Source organism: Rutilus rutilus (genome assembly GCF_951802725.1).
Source record: "Rutilus rutilus genome assembly, chromosome: 17".
Classification (NCBI taxonomy): domain Eukaryota; kingdom Metazoa; phylum Chordata; class Actinopteri; order Cypriniformes; family Leuciscidae; genus Rutilus; species Rutilus rutilus.
The window spans coordinates 19,222,527-19,245,673 of record NC_140230.1 but is presented as its reverse complement, the minus strand read 5'-3'; the positions used below and the strand labels follow the sequence as shown (position 1 = coordinate 19,245,673).

Sequence of the window (23,147 nt, the reverse complement as noted above, 5' to 3'; positions counted from 1 at the left end):
GAACTAGTTTAGGAAACTCAGCTACTGTTTATAAAAAAAAATATATAATAATGATGTGTAGCAACGTATATTTACGTGTTTTAGGAATTTAAATAATTCTCATCATTTGTTACGAATGAAATTTGTTATTTTTATTCTTTGAGGGAGCAGATTAATTTCAGCGATGAATGTTATATATTTATACCTTAAAATGAAAAATTGATCATTTTAATTATTTTACAATTCAAATTTTTTTTGACATTCAGGTCTGTTTGTCTCCTCTAGATGGCATCTGTTCCTCACTGAGACACAGAAACTCTGTTTATGAAACTCTGTTTATGGATAGTCACAGAGAAGAGAAGGTGTGTGGTGTTATGAGTCACCATGAATCATTCTCACAAGAAGCACACTATCAAGACCCGAGGCAGTGTTTTACCCAGTCATAATATGCAATTAGGTATCTGCAAGTAAAAGGTAAAAAAAAAAAAAAAAAAAACATTTAATAGTGTGACTATCATCATCATCATCATCATCATGGAAGCAAACTGTTAAACTTTAAAAATTTGAATTTTAAAAAAATAGAATTTATAAATAAATTCTTCATTGTTGCTTCATGTGATCTCTAAAGGCATACCTTTGGCTTTTTGTGTCTCAGGACCTCATTCACCAAACTACCGAACACCCCTTTTTGGAGTTAGGTCCCCACATCTTTATTATTACTAAACCTTTCTTTTATGAATACACTGTAAAAAAAAAAAAAAAAACTTGGAAGTTTAAGTAATTTCATCTTAAATTAAATTAAACTGACTTCAAAAATGAGTTCAATCTTGAAACTTATTAAAAAGGTTGAAAATTGCTTAACTTATTTTGATTTTTTTACAATGTATTTTTTTTTTACAATGTAGTGTTAAACTGTTTAAAAAAAAAATGTAGGCTACTACATTGTACGTGTAATTATATAGATCTCCATGCTTATTCATTTCAAATATGTTATTTCATATGTAAATAAGTAGTGTCACAGCATGTCTGCTATTTGTTCAGACAAATGAATAATGAAAAATAATGCATTGATTATAGAGTAAACAGTATGCTGAGTATTGTTTCATTTTTGTTTAAATATTTGTATCAGTTTTTTTAGGGGGGAGAGGGTTTTTTAAGATATTTTATTTACTAGACTTTTAACAGAGAATTGTTAATTTTAGCAGGAAAATAAGAAAGACTATTATTTAGTGTACAGTGTACGTGTAATTATATAGATCTCCATGCTTCTTAATGACTTGTATATTAATTGTCTGTGCTGGTGTATCAGTATGCTTTATGTTGTTACTATGATTGACTTCACATTGAATATGGCTTTTTGAAGTAATTTTGAAACAAACTATATATTATAGTAAACTATATTTTATCAAAGAGATCATGCAACAAATATAGAACAGGATTCATTGTTTCTGCACTTATATTTAAAACTTTCTTTTAATTGTTCAATTGCTTTACAACAATTGTTTTAAACATTGGTTGTTTTGTGGTTATGGGTCAATGACTAAGATGGTAAAAATGAGAAATCTTTTAAAAACAAGCTCTAGAAATGTAATTTTCATATTCAATTTAGTTTCATAATAATAATAATAATAAAAATAAAAAAAGGTTCTATGAAACTTTTAGTTCACAGTACTGACCCTAATAATACGAAGCGGGTTAACCATCAAATAAAATCACTGAAAATGCTTTTCAAAAAGTTTTGAATGCAGTGTTATGACAGTGATTTTTATGCTGAATGTCATTAGATCCTGTTCACAATCTCTAGTCAGTACACATCAGGACAATAAATGCAACCAAAATGTTAGTTTATGGAGAGATAAGATGTGTTTCTTGGCAAACATGTGACATTCTTGTGTTTTTCTTGGTGAGCAATGGTTTTTAGTAGTATCCTTATTTCTGTGGCTCCTTTCTATACAGTTGTGGTCAGAATTATTGGCACCCCTGGTAAATAACAATCAAATATGCATGGCTGTAAAAATAAATCTGCGTTGTTTATCCTTTTGATCTTTTTTTTTTTTTTGCAAAAATCTAACCTTTCACTGAAGTAAAATAATTGAAAGTGGGGAGAAAATCACATTATGACCACAATTATTGGCAGTATTACTACTTATACACTTAAGGTATATGCTGTTAAATGACAAACAGTATTAAATACCAACATTGTATGCATAAATGTCTTCACTTTAATCCCAGCAAAATAAAGCCTGAATGCACAATGTACAATATACAGTACAACTTAGAATCATATACAGTGAATATAAAAAGTACACACCCCTGTTAAAATATATAAAATCAGAACTTTTGCACCTTTAATGTGAAATTACGATGTATGCAATGCCACTAATACATGTTTTTAGAATATAAACAAGTTTTTAAGACATTTAAATGACTAACCCCCTGCTTCACAGACGGGCTTAAGCTAGTTCCAGACTAAAATGCATGTTTGAGCTGTTTTAACTGAAAGCAACTTGCCGACATAAATATATCAGTGCCATTGTTTTGTCTCAAAATGCACACCAGTAATGTTTTTTTCTAAGGCGTGTTTATAAAAAGCTACTTAAATGCCCTTATTGAACTAATCCTTGCTTAAAGGAGAACTCCGGTCAATTTTAACATTTTTTTATACATTTGGAGTGCTGTCAGTACAGAGAACAACGACAAAAATCGGTGTTGCCTACACCGTGTTATCCTCGTTTTAAAATGTGCACCCTGTTGACTTCAGTGGGGCAAGTTTTAAACCTGCTTTTAGCCTCTTAACATCCTTGATGTGTCATTACAAGTGCACAGGTCATGTGAGTGATTCCTTCGGAGTGAACGCGGGTGAATCTGACTGCAGTAGATGTGAAAGAAATATATAAAAAATGATGTTTATTCAGCCAGCGCACATACCTGTATTTACATCCTGTTTTCGGTCGAAGTCCACAGTAATCGATTGTCGAGTTCACGCGCATAGGTTTATTACCTATGATCACGCGCGTGAACTCGACAATCGATTACTGTGGACTTCGACCGAAAACAGGATGTAAATACAGGTGTACAAATGTACAAAAAAATGAGCTCAATGTTAAAATTGACCGGAGTTCTCCTTTAATCTAAGCCCTGTCTGTGAAACCAGGCCTTAATCTAATAGCTTATTTGACATAAATCTATTATTACATTTTGTGCTCACATTTATTACACTGAAAGATTGATTGAATACATTGATTCACTTATGTGCTGATATTATCTCATGAACTGTGATTACATTATAAGTTGCTAAAGTGTGTTCATAATGTAATACATTTCTCATCCAATAACCTTAACCTTAATCCCATATTTCATCTCTCTTCATTCCTGTATGTTTCATGCACAACGTTACTCACAGATATAGCCTTTTATGAGTTTGAATGCTTTCTCCTTTTCCAAACCGGTCCTACTTTTGGTAAAAGAGAAATCCCTGATTGCAATTGAAATTTGTTAATGTTTCGTTTTAGAATGGGATACTGGTTATCATTCATGTAGATAGTAATGCATTTTCTATGATGGCATACATCAACCACAGATTCTTTCAAATCTTCCTTTAGGACACAGGCTAGATGTTTCAGAGCCACTGTCAGAAGAGTTGGTGTTAGTGGGCAGCCTTCTCTGAGCTCTTTATACTGGCCTGTGCTTGGAAGCAGCTTTCCCACAATCTTGAAATCGCGTGGGGGTGATGGATGGATGGACTTCAGAGATTTCAAAGCTTGTGTTAAAAAATCCCTTCGGATTTTTTGGGGAATGCTGCGAAAGCTAACAATGATGAAGAGTTTGCAACTCATTTTCATTGCTTTGCTTTTGAATGAGGGCTGAAGAAATTTTTCCACTCGCCTAAGAAGTATTGCGGCAAGTATCATGTACTCTGCTCTAAAGTGGTACCTTCCGTTTTCTTTCACACTGTCAGTGAAGCCCTTTGGAATTCCTTCTCTAATCATTTGGTTAAAACGCTCTTTAAGTTCTTGAGATTTTTGCTCTTTGTTAATCTTTAACGTTTGAACATTTTCTTCAAGTGGGGTTTCATATTCTACAAGCGACATTAACGCTTTCAAAACTTCAGCTTCACAAATTTCACCTGGTCTCCTCTCATAAGGCCTCTTTGTAGTGAGCGTACTCTTTAGGCCACTAGAACATGCTGTCGGGTCATTTGAGAGAACCGTTGCAGAGTTATCTGGTTCTGGCAAACACAGACTCAGAACTACAGGTTGGTGATCTGAAATATAATGCCTTTGAACCTTTGAGATTTCACAACTCTCAGCAAGCCACACATCATTCCGTGGCATGAAGACCATGTCTAGTCTTGATGCACCCCTCTTCTTCTTCGTTCTCTTCTGACCTGATGTTTTTTTGATTTGGCGTTTGGATGTTTTCCATGGAAAACGAGTGAATGAATCTCTCTCATAAGGATTGTTTTGTCCCCAGACGTCCACAAGCATTAAAGATGAGATAAATTCCTCAAGATAAGGTCTAAGAGGCTCTGTATTTCCAGTTGGAAACTCCCGGTCAAGATCTGTGTTTAGAACAGTATTGAAATCTCCTGCAACTATCAAAACACCTTTGGCAGTCTGACAAAGATATTCAGAAAGGCACTGCAAGACCTTGTGTTCTTTTGCATGGTTATATACATTAACTAGAGTGAAGCATTTACCGTATAATTTGCAGACAAGTACAATGTAGCTGCCTGTGGGTTCCACATCATGTTTTATATACTCAAAAGGCAAATCATTATTTATCAATATCGCAACACCTTTGCTACGTGGATGATGAACACTGTAAAAAGCTCTCCAACCGCGAATGTCTTCAACATGTCTAACATTCTTGATACCTATATGTGTCTCTTGAAGAAATGCAACAGATGCTTGTTGTTCAGTCAGCCACTGACCAATCTTTTCTTTTTTCTGTTGGACATCGGCAGTGTCTCTAATTCCACAAGTGTTCCATGTGATGAGTTTCAAAGATCCGACCATAGTCTCTAGATGAAAAAAAAAGATGACATTTCTTTGTTAAATTTACATATACCAGATTGAAGCATTTCTCATAGTATTTAATCTGAAATATAATTTCCAACCACATAATTATGTTTATAACATGTTCAGCATTTTTTCATTTTAAATGCATTTCTTGAAGAAATTGTTTAGTAAGTATTTGATTATTTTTTTCATGGGTGTTTGATATGACAAAATTCATCAAAAAAACGTTTTTTTTTTTTTTCCAGGCATTCTCACCAGTCAACTGCTATAGATTAATAGAAAAAAAAACTTTAAAACTCACTAAACAGTAAACTTGATATTAAAAGTTCACAATAAACGGTTCATTTCAGCACTATAATGTCTAATGCGCTGTGTTCCCATTTGAGATGATAAAATGTAAACTAATCTTTTAATAATTGAAGCATAGGATGTACAGAGAATTTTAAACCAATTTTAAATTTTAAACTCAATTATCAAACAAATTCTAGATATTCTATATCATCTCTATTAATGAGTCTATAAATAAACACAATATAAAACATTATCAAACTCACCTTTTTGATGTTTGGAGGTTGTGAGAAACTCTTGATTATTTTTTGAAGTATGATGTTGTACGATGTCAGTTGTTGTCAAGAGTCAGTGATTTTTCATTCTCATTCACCTTTTAATATTTCTTAGAGTATCTGCTGACACTCCTTGATGAAAGTTACATGAGTCATTCTGAACATGTGATCTTGATAAAGAGAAAAGTGATGCTTTGAAATTCTGCATCATGGTTTGAATGTGTGGACACAATACACATTCAATAATAGATATGTTCCACTCATTTCAGTAATTAAGACAAGAGAGATTGATAGAGAGAATGTGTTGGATTTATGAATGTAATGAATGGATTTATGAATGCTTAAAATGTATTTTTATTCTTTAGCTTTTGGAAACCTGTAATTATTATTATTGTTGTTGTTGTGTTGTTGTTTTTTTTTTTGCTTTTTGATAGTGTAGACCTGCTTTGTACCATGTACAACACTTTGGATCAATCTATATTGTGTTTAAATGTGCTTTATAAATAAATGCTGTTGTTGTTGTTGTTGTATGAATGTCACAATAAGAGCAATGCATTATTAACATTGACTTCATTAACTAAAACTCATTCAACATTTGAACCTCTATTTGGGTCATTCTACAGAATTGATAGAAAAAATAGTATTTTTCCACAAATTTTGTATGTATGCAAATTGTATAATATCCAAGGTACACATTTCTCGTAATTGTGCAGTTAATTATCATATTGTATTTTCAGAAAGATTTGGCATATTTTTCCTCTCCCCAAACTTGTCACAACCGAAACACAATAATAAATCATTTCATAAGAAGGCTTATATTGACCTACTAATATTTTGTTTACATCTACCTTGTAAATATATATTTTTTGTGCTATTTAAAAAAAAAGTTTTCACAGGTAAATCAATAACAATTACAATTTTAACAATATGTCAAGTGTAATTTATAAGATTTGTTGTATTTTGAATCCAATTTTCTTTTGTAAAAGGCATTAAGTTAATCATACTGATTTCAAAGTTAAGGATTCATTAGTTTGAATATTGAACCAAACACTATAATAACATCTTAGTTGATAATTCAGTATACTTTATTTTAGACAAAACATGCATGTTTCGGTCGTGACGGCACATTTTCGGTAGTGAGAGTAATTTTTTGGTAGCGACCACATCACATTACAGAATTTTAACTTGCATACTAAAACACTACTAAAACATACTAAGATAGTGTAAGAATTGAGAAATTAGAAAATGCCGGGCAGTCTGGTTGAGGAACGACCACTCCCCGAGAAGACAAAGAACCTTTCTCGAAATTAACGTTTGACTCTCAGAAACTAGCATCCCCGAGTCAATCACCATGTGATTTTGTCATGTTGAGTCATGTTGTCTCTCTCTCACACTGAGATCAACAGATATTCACCCAAAAATCTACATGGTTTAATGTGAATAATTATCATACAGTATTATACATGTTTGGTATCATTTGAAATGTCTCAGTGTGACTGTTACAAATGTCTCATTCCCAAAGAAGTAAATCAAAAGGTAATAAAGTTCTTAAGAGTTTAGAGATAACTTGCACACAGAGGAGGGTGTGTCTTCCAGGCAAATGGCATCCTGCTCCCAAAAGGTGTAAACTCTGAATGGAAATTCCCATTGTTAGCAAATGTTTGTGAAAGAAGTTTCTGTCTATATAAAGAAATGCAACAAGAGGCTCAGGGCGATTTGTAATGAGTCTGGCCTATTATGCTGAGTGTCTGAAACATCATGTATCAGCATCATGTATTTCTTGAGTCAGGAACATCTTTTAAGCTACTCTTTATCTCTGAGCATTTGATGTTATTGTATTGATTATATTTGAACTGATTTTGAAATTGGCATGATACATTTACCTGGCATAATAAATTGTTACATTTGATTTTATTCTGAATTACTCTGAAATTATTTAAATACACACTTTATTAAGTGAAGACTTATGTTTCCGCAAATCCGCGTCCAGGGTTAAGTACATACTAGAGTTTGGATGGAGCGTAAGGGCACATCTGGTAGGATTCTAGATTCCTGACTAACTGCGTGATTTTAACTAAGTTGTTATGCAGTCGCAAATAGGGGGCTTGATAAAAATACTATAAAGGTAATAGCAAACGTTAAAGCAGCATTATCAATGTACTAGTCATAACCTCTGGTTATTGTTCGGGCTTTAAACAAGTTGTTATGGGCGACTGTAGGGGGCTACATGGGTACTTTTTAACAATAGCAAGCGTGTATACGCGGCATTGTTGAACTGCCTTAACCTCTGGTTATCTATCAGACTGGCGCGTTTGTGGTCGTGAGATCCGCGTAAACGGCCGGCGCGAGACCCTCTGAGCAACATAGCTTCCTAATGAACGTGTAAAATATAAAGTAAAGAGTTAAATAGAACAATCAAATGTATTGCTAAACTATTATATAATTGACCAATAACCAATTGGCAATCTAACCTAAATTCAAGGTCTTTATAAAATGGAGTCAGATAAAAGCTTGAATGGAATTCAATTATTTTGCCACGCGGAAAGACAGTAACGCATGGACCTTCACCCGTTCTATTGGAGACCGCCATGGACCACTTGCACTGAGCTTCGTGACGCACTTCCGTTTGGAAATAGTACATCTCACTTATTTCCGGTTATGTTTACTTTCAATGTAGGCTACTGTGGTCAATGAGTTGAACAAATGCCACCTAAAATGAGAGTCCGCAATAAGATTTAAAAATGTGGCCGTTTTTATTGACAGAAGAAGGTATATTCTGATGTTAACTATGTGCAGAATTTTCAAAACTTATCGGACTTATCCTTTTAATAGTCAATTTCATTTAAAAATGTAAACCCAACAGGGAATGTCAAAAAAAAAAAACTCTTAATGAGAAGACGAGCTATAGCTATAGGACTGCTGCAGCTTAGTGGATAAATATATTTAGCCTATTTATTATTCAGAATGCACAGGTGGAAATAAAACATATTTATAGGAACATTTGAGCAGGCTCAAGATAAGTAATACAGAGATCATTTTTGATTGTTTGAATCAAATGGCAGCCATAAAACATAGTGATAATCTGCATTCTCATGTATGTACTGTAGGTGCGCTGAACGTTTTGGTACAACCCCGGAAACTCCCGATATGTACTAACTAGAACGCAGAAGTAGTTGTGCAAGTAGTCCATTGGACCGATTTAGATGGGCTTACAATACTAATGATTTGCATAACTGTACTAAAATTTTGTTTATTTCCCTGAAATAAATGGGGAAAATAAAATTCGGTCATGACTGTTTAGGGCGTGACAATTTTAGATACTTTTGAGCCTAACTCAAAGATGCTAACCAGCACATGGTTAGCACAGTCCTGAATTGTTGTAGGCTACACAAACTAAAACTAAATTTTATTGAATACACTCAAAAAACCATGATGTCACAACCGAAACTTCACCACATGTTTCAGTAGTGACTGTTTCGGTAGTGACAATTTTAGATATTTTTGAACCTAGTTCAAAGATGATAACCAGCATGGTTACCTAGCACAGTTCTGAATAGTTGTACACATATAAAAACTAAATTTTATGGAATAACACCCACAAAAGTTTACTTAATTGCAGAAAAATTGCAGGTGTTTGGTAGTGACGTTCCTTAAAGTCACACAGATTTTCAGAATTCTGAACATTTCCCTCAAAATGATCTATATTGAAAGAGAGGCTATGAGATAGTGACATGAAAATGCGGGACACATTTTTTTTTATATAAAGTTTCATGAAAAATAGAATATAAAATAAATGTTTTATTTTTTACTTCACTTTTTAAAAGAAATCAAAAAGTATACTAGTGTATAGTATACTTACTAATAGTAAGTAGGCTATACTATTTCGATTTGAATCCCATTTCCTGCATACATAGCCTATATTTAGAGACTATGGTGATACCAAATCCAGGAAATAATTTTGACTCCTGTTTCTCTCCCACCACACAAATGAGCAGGTTATTAATATGAAACCACACCCAAGTGATGATGTGACCATGTCAACAAAATATTCTAAACATACTTTGGCTCCTACAACAAGAAGAACATTTTATTTGATAATATTCAAACTGCATTCACTATTTATCATGTAGGCTACACTTCTTCCGTTTTATCACCAACAAATCAAAATCACCTGGCCCTTATACAGCACACAACCTAACGTTACCTGTAATATGCTACTGCTTCTTCCTGTCTCACCCTCTCTGTTCTGAAGCAGCTCCATCTCATCTGTCCTCTGATATGAAAACGACTGACTTATGATCATATTGAGTCGAACATTAAACTAGCAGCCAGTCTTTTTCAATTAAATGTTTGTTTATAAAACAAATAAAGATTTAACTAAGTGAACAGTCCAAAAATAAAAAAGCTTAAAGGTAGTTTACACATCTGATTATTACCACCAGCAGCAGCAGCAGCACCATCATCATCATCTTTATATATCTGTAACAAGTAGCGCATGGACATAAAGATGATGAAGGTGTTGCTGCTGATAATCAGATGTGTTACAGCCCGCGCGTCCGTAAACGAGCATCGATTCTCGTTGCCAGACCGCTGACTGATTTCCAGGTGGGGGAGAAGATCAATAGTCTTGGATTAAATCTGGCCTGGATATCGTTTTATTGTAATCACCATTTTAATTGTACAACGTGACTATATCGCACCCGTGAGGCCGGAAACCGCCATTGCATTTCATTAACTCGGGCTGCGTCAGGCCGGTCGGGCGGTTACTCTCTTTTCTCAAAGGTAAGTTACAAAACACAAATCATGATGGTGTCCACTGATAATACCAGAAATTAATTTTTTTTTTTTAAGAAAAGAAAACAACAAGACACTTTGTTACTGTTTTAATAAATCTTAAATACAGCATAGTGACATCGCTTTCCTACAGCTACATCAGTGGACGGACACTCTATACACAAACTACAGCTTTTTCAAGAAGTCTGTATCTGAAAGAATTTCAGATTCTGTTCCTTCTTCAAAATGTCTTCAGTCGTACATTGTGTCTTCTTAAAATATAAAGATGAGTTTGTTTAGAGAAGTCAGTCATGCCCTGGAGTTGCGTTCCTCCTCCTCATTTTCCAGCTTGTAGGCCGGTTTGTAGCGGGTCAGACCTTTCTCGTCCACCTCTTTAAGAGATGGATTCCTGCATGAGTTATCCATACTGCCTAAAGAAGTGTATCTATGAGGAAGAAAGATAAGGGCATAAGCAAAACCAGGAAGATAATCTCATTTACAGAGTGAAGACTGACTGTGAATAGAAGCATCTCACCCTTTGTCATACAGAATACAGTAGGGCACATACAGGGTTCTCAGGAACTCCCAGATGTCATGATACGTCCATTCCTACAGAACGAGAAGAGATGGTGACGCAAACATCTAAATGTAACATAAGTTACACCGATACGGGGTCATTTGTAATTCTAAGAACATGCTGTACTGCCGTGTCTTTTACATAAGCACCGCTGATTAGGATGATGGAGCCGCTGCGTAATGATCTTGGAGAGCCTCATTCATCATCATTTACTATTTCTTGGCTGTTTCTGCTGCCAGCTTACATGAGAGTGAGTGGAAGACATGACAGTGATTTACTGACTGTGAAGTCAGTTTAGAGACGACAGGAAAGGAGGGAAGATGGGTTAAAACCTTTCAGTTTTCTTTTTGTCTGTTTGTCTCTGTGTGGTTATACATGTGTATTATACCTTTTTAAGTGATTATTATATTATTTAAAACTTTTTTTTTTTATCTATACACTACTGTTCAAAAGTTTGGTATCAGTTAGATTTTTTGAAAGAAATTAAACAAACAAAAAACATTAAGCAGCACAACCTTTTTCAACATTGTTAATAATAAATGTTTCTTAAAGGAGTCATAATGTAGAAATTTCACTTTTCCACGAGAATCAATGTATGTTATGATTGCATAATGATTGTACACTGGCCGGGAAGCCGATATTTAAAAGTGAAGCGTTTGTTTACCTCAGGGTTTGTAAAATAGGCCACGTGCACGCGCACGAAAAAACGAGATTTTGATTTCTTCCCCCTCTTGACGTCAAGACGGGGGAGGATATACCAAATATGGACACCGCAAACCTATGCCGCGGGAAGCCCGCCCCTCTCCCCCTCAGATTCAGTTTAGTCGACTCGAGAAAGATGGAGAAACCGAGTGTAGCCTACACTTGAGATGCTCTGTGGTTGACTGCCACAAACAACATGCAAATGTGTTTTATCTACCAAAAACGGACGAAACTATCAGGGAACAGTGGAGGAAATTCATTTTTAATGACGCTGTCCCAACAACTCTTTCAAGTGGCGTATCGTTAGGTGTGTGTGCTAAACATTTTACACCGGAATCATTTACAAATTTGGGGCAATATCAGGCGACCTTGGCCTCGAAGCTCCGTTTGGGAAAAGGTGCCATCCCAACCATCAGGGACTTGCCAGAAATTGAAAAGGTAAGACTGTGTTTTTTTTGCTCTACTGTGGTTAACAAATAGCAGCTAACTGCTAATGCGGCTATTGTATGTAACGTTACCTTCGAGGTAAACACGGGGAATGGACTCTACGAATGCTAGCCACATCTTTCCACTTTGTTTTACACTAGCAGCTACAGTAGTGACGGTACAGGAGTCCATGCTCAGTGGCTAAAACTGTTTTAATGCAAGTATAACATCACGTTGCATGTCTAAAGAAGAAACATATTGAATGTCTAAATAACCACAACGTGAAACAAGGCAAAAACACCACATGATAGTAAAAATCTCAAAACCACTGTAAGCTGATAAAAAAAAAAAAAACTACATCTCCGTTAATGTAATCTACATTAAATAAAAGGTAAATTTATGTGGGAGAAAATAGCAACACACGTTTTTGCTCGAACTGATGTTAATGTATGTCTCAGTCAAAATGATTGTCTTTACCATTCAGAGACATCTTGATGTAGACGACGTGCATCCAACAACTCTACATCTTCCCTTTCCAGCTCTGGTTCAGAGTCCGGCTCAAACATGTACGGTTGAATCCCATATGTCGCGGCCGGGTCGGGTTCTGACAACTTGCGCCATGTCAGTTTGTAATGATGCTCAACCCCCCTCCTTCCTGCAACCAATCAACGCGCCCCTCATTTGCATTATTATAATGACCGTCCACGACAGCCAAAACATCGCATCAGATCTCGCGAGACAATAATGCCTTTAGAAATAAGGGTCTGAGGGGCTCTGTGTTGATTTTTTTTCCACTTTTCTTTTTTAGAAGTGCCTGAAAGACTATAATAGAGCATTGGGTACCAAAGTTAAAACAACATTATGACTCCTTTAAGCTCCATGCTACACTGAAGTCTACAGTAATAGCTCCTGAAAATTCAGCTTTGCCGTCACAATATATTTCACAACAGAAAACATTTATTTTAAATTGTAATAACATTTCACAATATTACTGTTTTAACTATTTTTGATCAAATAAATGCAGCCTTAATGAGTACAAGTGACTTCTTTCAAAAACATTAAAAAAATCTTATCGACCCCAAACATTTGAACGGTAGTGTGTGAGTGTGTATATATCCCCCCCAACCCCTCACCAGCAGTGGGTTGACCCTCATGTAATCAGGCCAGCCTGGGTCTGTGGGACATAGGGGTGTCAGCGTCTGCGAATAAGGGTCGGTCCGTCTTGTTCCCATCAGGACGGCCCGTAAATCCGGCCTCCTTTCCTGGACCTCATTCAGAGCCTGTCGAATACTGCCCTCCACCGAGATCAGCTCCAGGTCATATCTACAGAAGAGAGAGGAAGAGATGTGCCAGATAATTACACCTATGGAGCTTTGATTGACACTGATGAATTAATGAGGCTGGATCCATGTTCAACTCATCGTGGTTAAGTAACAGACCGCAGCTGGTTTGTCAGCGGCAGCACAGAGACTGTTACGGTTTGCAGATGGCACTTCTCGCTTTTAATGTCTCTCTCACAAGTGAATTGAACTTGAGACTGACTGGTGCCAGATCCCATTTTATACATGTGGATAAACAAGCTGGTGATTCTAACATCAGTAACACATATCTTAAGTGCTCAAAGCCTGTATGGAAAACGTCACAGTTCAGAAATTTTGTCAGAGTAGATTCCGGGAGAGATGCCAGAGGCACCAGTCTGTGATTTACCTACTCGGGAGGAAAGAAAACCGTTCCAGATTTTCTCCTTTAAATCATTGCAGTACCCATTTCATTTTATTTTCAAAAGGCACCTTGTCTTACCTTTTAATTGTATCTTGCAAAAACCTCTCCATTTCTGGAAAAGGAGAGACAATTCGAATGTACAGAGCTTTCAACCTGTCTTTACCATCTGGATACCGCCTGAGAAAGACAGAGAGAGAGAAAAAAAAAAGTTAAACCATATCATCTGAATTCTTCAAACTAATGTACTGACGCTTTCATGTGATATAGTAAAGCTCATGTAACCAAGGCATGAGCACAGCCTGCTGTGTCCTAGTGCGAGTCTGGTGAAAGTGCCAGTAAACACTGAAATTAGCTCAGCGTGAGCTTTGGATATCTGTGAAACTTCAGCAAGTCCATGCTGTTTCTTTAAAAAAGACATTTGCTAATTAAGCTTGGACTTAAAATCCAACACAGCATTTCTAAATACATTTACCCCTGGTTTCACAGACAGGGCTTAAGACTAGTCCTAGACTAAAATGTAAGTCTGAGCTGTTTCCACTGAAATAAACTTGCACTGACTGATCTTAAAAATATATCAGTGCCTTTTTAGTTTTAAGATGCACATCGGTAATGTTTTTTTCTAAGCATGTTTATAAAAATTACTTAAATGTCCTAATTGATCTATGGTCTAATCCTGGCTTAGTCTAAGCCCTGTCTGTGAAACCGGGCCATGGTGCCCTAAAAAGTATTTGGACCCTTAAGCTACACTGAATTCACTGCATGCATACATACAAAATATCAAACCACATGAAATCTGCAAACAATTGATGCTAGGCCTTTGGTCATATATTATTGTTCTGAGCCATTATTACACATTTAAGGTGATTATTAGTGGATTTATGAAGTCAGTTCTCCTCAAATTCACACAGGTGTCTCAGCAGAATAACTGCAGGTATAATTCATCACATTAACTACGGATATGGTGATAATTGCTAATGTTCGACAACCAGACCAGTGGTGCAGGTATGACGTCAGAACCCGGAAGGCTGATTCGCCGCTGGTTCTTTCAAGATTTTCCTATGGGCTTTTATAATGTTTTTTTTATTTATGAGTAAAGATGTGGTAAAGATAACTTGATGATATTTTGATGCTTTGCTCTAAACCGCACACACTCACACTGTCTTATCTAGTTACTTATTGAAAACATAATTTTCAAAAATGAACATAACATTAAAGGTGCATTGCGCAAGTCTCTGAGTTTTTGCAGAACTATGCCCCCTTCTGGCGACACGCGAAACTGCAACCAGAGTTGTGCAAGCGGTTACGTGGAGTTTGCGTTGGGGTTTGGGATGAACTAGAAGCCGGTCTCTTTGAATCCATCTTCTACTTTTGCAAAAGTCGCTTGAGTTGTCTTCGCTGATGCGGATAATGGCGGCGAATACACAAACCTGCCAGACATAGCCAGGTGAGCGTGAACGCGCATGACGTCACGCCCAGTCGATTCCGACCCGAATCCCTCTTATTTATTTTACTGTACAGGATTATAGAGGCAATCGCAGTGATCATAGAAGGGCTCATTCAGCCCATCAGGCAATTGTTTAAGCATGTATGGGTTCGAAAAACGGGTATTTTTAACATGAAATGTTGCGCAATGCACCTTTAATAACATTAAAAAAAAATGACATTTTCGGTATTGGTGTATAATTTACATTGTAGAATAAAATGTCAAAGTATCATCAAGTTATCTTTACCACAGACTCTATTTTACTCATCAATATAAAAACCCCATAGGAAAATCTCAAGGGAACATACCTGCACTACTCTATACCCGTCTTAATTTCAAAAAGTATATCTATTTATGTAAAAAGATTTGGAAGGTATGCTTATCTTAAGAAATAGTTCACCCCAAAATGAAAATCAATGAAAATCAATTTGTTGTCTATGTAATTCAAGTCAGGGTGGTCCACTGTTGTTCTGGACCCCATTGACTTTTAATAAAAAGGAAATATATCTTTATAATATCTTTTGAGTTCAACAGAATAAGGAAAGTCATACAGGTTTGTAACAACAAAGTAAATTAAGTAAAATGTTTAAATTATCACTTTAAAACCAATGCCAATTGGTTTGATGTTTTATTATTTATTAAAAAAAAATGTATATATATGTATTGTTTATTAATGACATTTTAACATCAACTGTACTTGAAGTGTACAAATAAGTTGTACAAATTTGTTAATTAGTTAATTTTGTCAGCTATTTTTTAATTGAGTTCTAGTCTTTAGTTTTTTTTTAATCATATTTAGTCAACCTTGTCATGTTTTTTTCAAGTATTAATCGACTAAATGCCCAGCCCTTTTAGTTTTAGTCAGTAAAAACTTTCGTCTTGCTGCATAATAGTTAAATTGATAATCCAGATTAATATTTTGCTCAAAATTATAATTATTTATATTATTTTTACGTTTAATCAGAATTAGTGCATTCTTTCACATAAGCACAAATCAAGAGAATGTCAACTCATACTAATGGTTTATTTTACCTCATCTAGTTTCCTGATTTATTATAGACTATTTATTTAAATTAAACACACTCTACATTATGAAAACAGGCAAAACAAGAAACTTCTCAAAAATTAAAACACGCCTAAATTAGCTAAATTCCTAATAGTAATTAAATAATTCCAAATTACATTAATGTTTTACCTTTAAAACAACAGCATACAAGACTATTGTCACATAGACATTGCATAAGTGCATTTATTCATCATCAACAATCGGAAATATAGTCCATGTTTGGATTTATTACAGTTCATCACCGAGAAGGTTTGATCGCAGCAAACAGTGCAAGCGGCTTGTGAAGGAACACAGACTGACTGAACGACACTCATTTAAGCAAAATATCTCAACGAAGATCGCTGAACTCCAGCTTAGGCTACTTGTTTGTCTGTGTTTTCACATCACAGCGCTTTCGTAGCGTAGAGAGAGCGCATGTGCATGGCTGCCAGATTGCAAAGATTAAGTGAAACACCTAGCAGAAAATGTATCCTTTTAAGAGAAAAGCTCTGATTGGGGGATTTTAAGCCTTTGAAATCTGGCAACCGCAAGCATGAGAGCTCGTAGTAGAGGCTTGTACAGCTGTCTGTAATATTTTGTCTCAAATACATTTATTTTGCCAACCGTAATTTAATTCAGCCCACAAGCTCCTTTTTGTTAACCCATTGTCTTTAATTTAGCCTCTCTTACCGTTTTAGAGCAGCATAATATAAATGCAGTAGAGCTGTGCAGTCCTTGCCACCGTTGAAGCCAACACAGAGCTCATCAGCAGAATATTTATCCAGCGCCATCTCAATGGTCCCCAATGCTGCAGCTACTTTCTTCCCCAGCAGTGTCTCTGTCAGATATTTAATGATAGAATATTCTCTTACAGCTAGGTAATTTCACACGTTTAACAAGGTTATTCTCAACTGATTTAGGAGACGTAAACTGGTGGTCAAGATCAAACACATGTAACGGACCAACAACAGCTCCTAGATATGGTTAGAAAGAAGCTTACCACTTTTTGAGAGTGAGTACACCTCTTCAGTTGCGACTGACACCGAGTCAGTGATGAGAGGAACCACAGATCCTTTAGGTAGCTCTTCTATCAGTTGAGTTCGTGCCCGTTCCACCTCCTCCGCACTGTCCGAGTCCAGAACCAGTCGGACACGATGATAATTACTAAGCCAGTCTGGGTAAGAGCCCAGAGAGACACGCTTCCCCCAACCAGCCTGCAGTTTTGTGAGACTCGGGGCGATCTCAGTCTCATCCGCATCCACAAACACCTCACGGGTGTGAAAGGTGATACCAGAACCTGAAAACAGATGGGTAAGTCCATTGAACGACCGTTCCAGCAAAGAGGGGATGCCGGGAAATATGTATACGTTGCGGACACTGACTAGAGGGAAGCGATTTCGCTGGCCTGTCAGAGGGTCTACGCCAAAATTGAGTTTGGCAGAAATGGGGACCATGGCAAGTTTCATGGGGGCGCTGTCAGGAGTGACCGTGCCAAAGAATCCCTCCACTAGCTTTGTCAGTTCAGGGTGGGCATGCAGACCTTCGTCAAATGCCATAGCAACACTTTCAAAAGTGACATCGTCATGAGTGGGACCGATGCCACCGGATGTGATGAGGTGAGTAACGGAGGACGAAAGCTGGGCCACTTCTTTAGCAATGACTTCCTGGACGTCAGGTACCACAGTGATGCGCTCTATGGTGACACCAAGCTTGCGAAGTCCACGGCACAGGAAGGCACTGTTAGTGTCGACAGTGTGACCCTGCAAAGTAAGCACATAAACCAAAAGTTTTTTAACATATTGCTTTTTAAGCAATTCTAAAAGAGTTTAATTTCTGCTTAAAATGTGGAAACCTTCCATACAGGACAAAGGGTTAATTGTGACTATTATAAAAATAAATGGTAATTTACCTTGAGGATCTCATCTCCTATGATGAGAATAGCTGCTGTGACAGCGCCATCTTTCTTCGCGGAGGATGCATTGCAGTTCTGAGCCATTGGGATGATTTGGGCTCCGATTTGCTGAACCCTCTTAACTGCTCTCCTAATCTTAGGCAATGCCTGCAGCATTTAAGCCGAAAATGATGACAGGAGAAAGGCAGTGAAAGAAAAAAGAAGAGACAGAAGGAGATGGTCTGTTGGGAACAAGCACAAAGGTCTGAGCAATAATACTACTCTTCTGACTCTTCTACTCTTCTGAATCCACAAATTACAGTGTTTGACTTCAGGAAAACATTAAACCGAGAGATACCGTTAGGGCTGGGCGATATGGCCAAAATTTCATATCCCGATATAGCTCATTTGATATCCCGATAACGATATACATAACGATATAGCAATTTTTCTGTTAATTCAGTTCATGAATAGTCTACCGTAAATCCTCTAATATTGGCCTGTATTCCATTACCGGCCGGGTCTCTAACATTGGCCGGTCTCGCTGTTGGCGGAGGTAAATAATTATTAGAACCAATGTTTTTCTGGGCAGGCCACAACATTATGCTTGTGATAGTAACATGCAAATACCACAGGGGGGCAATGTTTGCTAACGAATCCAAGCCATAGCTACAGTAGCCTGGTCATGTCAATCACTTCGCTCTTGACTCGCACGTGACGTGAGAATTCAGTCACCGGTAGGCTAACGTTGTTTATCATGGCAGCCGCTGAGCCAAAGAGGATTTTTGGCGAAAATCTATTTTTTAACCCCCTGGGTTCGACAATCGCGCCGGCGCGATAGGTTTTTTTCTTTTTCTTATAAGTGCAAAAGAGATTCAAAATATTCTGTTGACTTTGATCTTAATTACGGAGAGCGCGCGCTATTCAAAAGCAAATAAAATGAGGCAATCCACGCAAACCTGTGACAGTGAACACCCACAATCAGTTGGATATGTTCACTTTCAGGTTCACCTCGTTTTCATTTTGAGGAGCAACGGATCCGGTTGAGGAATAGGTCAGTTCTATATTTGCTTTGTTCTAATCGCAATCTGTACACGCAAAAAGACTGTTTAAATATGAATCGCGTTTCTCTCTCTCTGTGTGTGTGTGTGTGTGTGTGTGTGTGTGTGTGTGTGAATGAATGAATGCACAGATGCGCGCTGTTGTGGAGCTACTAACGGGTTGGGTTGGCTGGTCATCTAGTTGAGAATTAACTTACCCTGGTCTGAACCGCGTCTACTACCGTCTTCCTCCATGTTTGTTTATGTATTGCAGCGTGCATGGGCATGCCGTGAGGTTAATTCTGCCGTAAAACGCCTTATCGTGGCGTAAACGATAGAGCCTTATATAAAACGATAGACATTTTCTATCGTCCAGACGATATATATCGTCATATCGCCCAGCCCTAGATACCGTTAATAAAACAAATAAGAAAACTGATTTTCTTTAAACTTAGGGCTGCATGATTAATCGAAATAAACCAAAGTCACAACATATCTTAAATAAATGTCATTTAAATAAATATGCTCTGAATGTTTCAGAGTGAAGCACAACACTGTGTTCATTTACACGCATGCAGCTCATGATCCAACGTTTTCAGCGTCAGAGCATCTCAAGTCGCAGTAATTGACGCTCCACACGATCTCCTATCTGCAAGTGCTCTGAGTTTAGTTCGCTTTTATACCGTAAATTTGTAAACCTAACATGCACCAACCACCTTCACAAAGCTGTAATGAGAAACGCTTACAAACTGGCTGTTGTCAACAAAAGAGAAGCTCTGAGGACTCCCTGTGGTTTTCTATCAAAATAAAAGATTAATGGTTTAAAGTTACAAAAAGAAGATAAATAAGAGTCATGAATATTAGGATTGTAATTTTACAGTTGTACTATATAGAAAATTATTATTGTAATATTTTTCTTAAATGCTCAATTTGCCTATTTTACAGTGAAATATTACAATACTACCATTATTGTTTTGCTAAATATTTCGATCACTAATAACAATTATTACTATTATTGCTGTCATATTGATATATAAATTAAATGTAGTCTATCTGTAAATCTTGAAGTCTTTACACTGGTTACCGGTTAAGTTCCGCGTTGACTTTAAGGTCATGATGTTAACATATAAGGCTTTACATGGCTTAGCACCGCAATACTTGTCTGGTTTACTAAACAGTTACACTCCAACACGTAGACTACGCTCTTCACAGTGTCACTTATTAACTGTTCCACAAACGCACCTAAAATCTATGGGTGACAGGGCCTTTTCTGTTTATGCTCCAAACCTTTGGAACTCTTTACCGCGTGAACTCAGGGAAGCACAGACTTTGGGTATTTTTAAAGTTCTTCTCAAAACTTATTTTTTTTAGCATGCATTTGATTGTTGATGCCTTTGCGGTTGGTGTATTGTAGCTTTTATTATTAATTTTTGCTGTTTATGTTATTATTAATTACCGCTTTTTGGAGGATTGTGATTTTATGTTCAGCGCTTTGAGAAGCCACTTTTAAAGGCGCTTTATAAAATAAAGCTTATTATTATTATTATTATTAAATGTGTATTGGCCAAATTTCGCAGTCCTACAAACATGCACAGGAAACCTAGGTCTTTAAACAACTGCATTTTTATTTGCAAATTGCAATTTTATCATAATAAAGTTGTGCAAATTGAGCAGCCCTACCTTAGATATCAAGAACAAAATCATTACACAATTTACACCTCATAACTGCTGTAATTCTGCTACAGTAGTGCACTTCCATTATATTTCTACATCAACATCAGTCTAAAGCAGAAACAGCAATGTTACGTCACTACTATGCTTATATTTAAACTATATCTTGCTCTATTTCTGCAAACACTGTCTGTATTGACAAGCATGCCATAACTATAGAATTACTTCACATGCCTAATGAAGAAAAACAATAAATTGTTAACGATTAAGAGTCCCACGGTTATCCCACAGCAGCTGGATATTATAGGAATGTCTACTTTATCCTATGCAGAGAAACAAACGTTTATTAGCAAAATGGTTTAACTTACTCCTTACCTGTAATGTTAATGCATGTAACGGGATTCTGCCGTTAGTCCGGATTGTGTGGTCACCTAAATGCTATTCAAGGAACCACTTATCTTATTCAAGACTGTGTCAAAATCAATGATAACATTACAGTTGGCCAAAAGTTAGTCTCCTCTGTCACGGTCATGTGAGTAAAGTCCCAAGTGCTCCGCAGGTTCGTCCCGTGAAGGCTACCAGCAAGTCGGCCGTACACATTGATACCAGCTAAGGACACTAGCTAATAAACCGCGCAAATATAATGCTGAATCGTGATTCTGCTTTTAAAAAGTTGCTTGATTTGTAAATACTATCGAACGAGAACTCACCCTAACCACGCGAGTTACATATCAGTAAGCAAACAAAACTTGGTTGCGCTCCTCCTGTCACGTGATGCTTGTTAGCCAATTGAAACGAGGCGCTGCGTTACTTCCTTAATAAACAGACCATTCAGCGCAAAGAGGGCGGGAACTTCCTCGAGAAGTGAAAGCAGACTATCTGCAGATATTCTTTATACAATTGAATCGTTGTTGTACGATGCGGCTAAGTGTTCCTTTGAAAACAGAAATCTAAACTTTTTTTGTGTGAAAATACAACAGTTTTCGTCTGCAGTTAGTCATATGTCCAACTAAAAGCAGCTTTGACACAAAAATGTGTCTGGCGGTTGCATGTGTTTGATTTCTGTCATTCTAATAGTAGCCTACAATATGTGTAACATGCTTATATGGGCAGCCTACGCATACCGCACACTATACTAAATGCACTGCATTACTGCTGGGAATATATGATGTAGCACCCATTGCACCAGGTACATTTAAAGCTCTATAATTACATATTTTTTTAAACATAAACGTAAGTCGACCCCACTTGAGATGCTCCCCCGTCGTCATGGAAACGCATATGATTATGCTAAATCTTTATTTCCACACCTACCTTAGTTCGTTGTCGTACGAAATGCTTAGGTACAGCTGTAGATTTCAGTCGTCTTTTATTTCCTTTGGCTACACTGAAATCGTTTGGTGAAAAATGTTCGCTGCACACCCTCAATCCACGGACAGACTGAATGGGTGATCCACTATCTCGACGAAGAGCGAGTAGCCACCGATTCAATCTCTTTACATCATTTAGGGGCAATGTGTGAAAAGTCAAACTTTCCTCCTGCATCGATGCCCACTGGCGGAGTCTCAGGGATTTCTCTTGATTGAAGCATCCAGGAAAAGCACACACGCGCACCATTTTGAAAAATCCACCGCCACGGGCAACCAATAAAGTTTGCGTGCTCTTTCTTCTGTGTTGTGAAAAGAGCTGTTCAGTTTGTAGTCCTCAAACCCAAAAGAGAAATAGCAGTTTCAAACAATGGGTTCCCTCTAGCGGTGGGGATTTTAAATCATTTTAGTCATTCGAATCTTTTGAATCGGTTCAACACAAAGATTCATTGATTTATTCAGTAGCGCTTTCTGCATGTTACATCAGTAGGTGGCGACACGACACGAGAGTGTCTCATTTGACGTAAGTTAGTCTTTGAATTATTCACACCAACTATTTCATTTTTGTTTATAAATGTATGTTTTAATCATGTCAACTGCAGGGCATGATTGATTGATTGAATCCCCCTGCTGAAGACCCCTGACCTAGTTTATTCAGTTTCAGTTCTCAAAAAAAAAAAAAAAAAGTTAGTACTGCTGCAAATATGGTTCACAAAGAACACACTGTGTCCATTCCTTCAGTAGATTAAACCAATGCTCCTTCACAGCCATCACTAAAATGCTGGCATGACTTTCCATATAGCGAATGATCATATTGGCCACTTTTATGGGCTACTTTTTTATATAGAACTTTGGTTGGTTAAACAATCTCATTAATAGACTACTAA

The 23,147-nt window shown here is 36.8% G+C and overlaps 1 protein-coding gene across 4 annotated transcripts; it reads right to left on the bottom strand.

The window, feature by feature from the left end:
• Positions 1 to 10,434: 10,434 nt before the first annotated feature.
• flad1 (flavin adenine dinucleotide synthetase 1) lies at positions 10,435 to 22,923 on the bottom strand. 4 transcript variants are annotated; one of them, XM_084435444.1, is made up of 8 exons: positions 22,208 to 22,923; positions 18,201 to 18,350; positions 17,292 to 18,051; positions 16,982 to 17,129; positions 13,842 to 13,940; positions 13,175 to 13,364; positions 10,872 to 10,945; positions 10,435 to 10,781 (listed from the first exon to the last, which is right to left on the bottom strand). In XM_084435444.1, the coding sequence occupies exons 1-8, from the start codon at positions 22,508 to 22,510 to the stop codon at positions 10,646 to 10,648; spliced, it is 1,860 nt and encodes a 619-aa protein (XP_084291570.1). In that variant the 5' UTR covers positions 22,511 to 22,923; the 3' UTR covers positions 10,435 to 10,645. The 4 variants fall into 4 exon arrangements, with proteins under 4 accessions (XP_084291570.1, XP_084291572.1, XP_084291573.1 ...); XM_084435446.1 differs by having other exon boundaries at positions 18,201 to 18,424; positions 22,208 to 22,599; XM_084435447.1 differs by lacking the exon at positions 22,208 to 22,923 and adding an exon at positions 21,269 to 21,657.
• Positions 22,924 to 23,147: the final 224 nt, after the last annotated feature.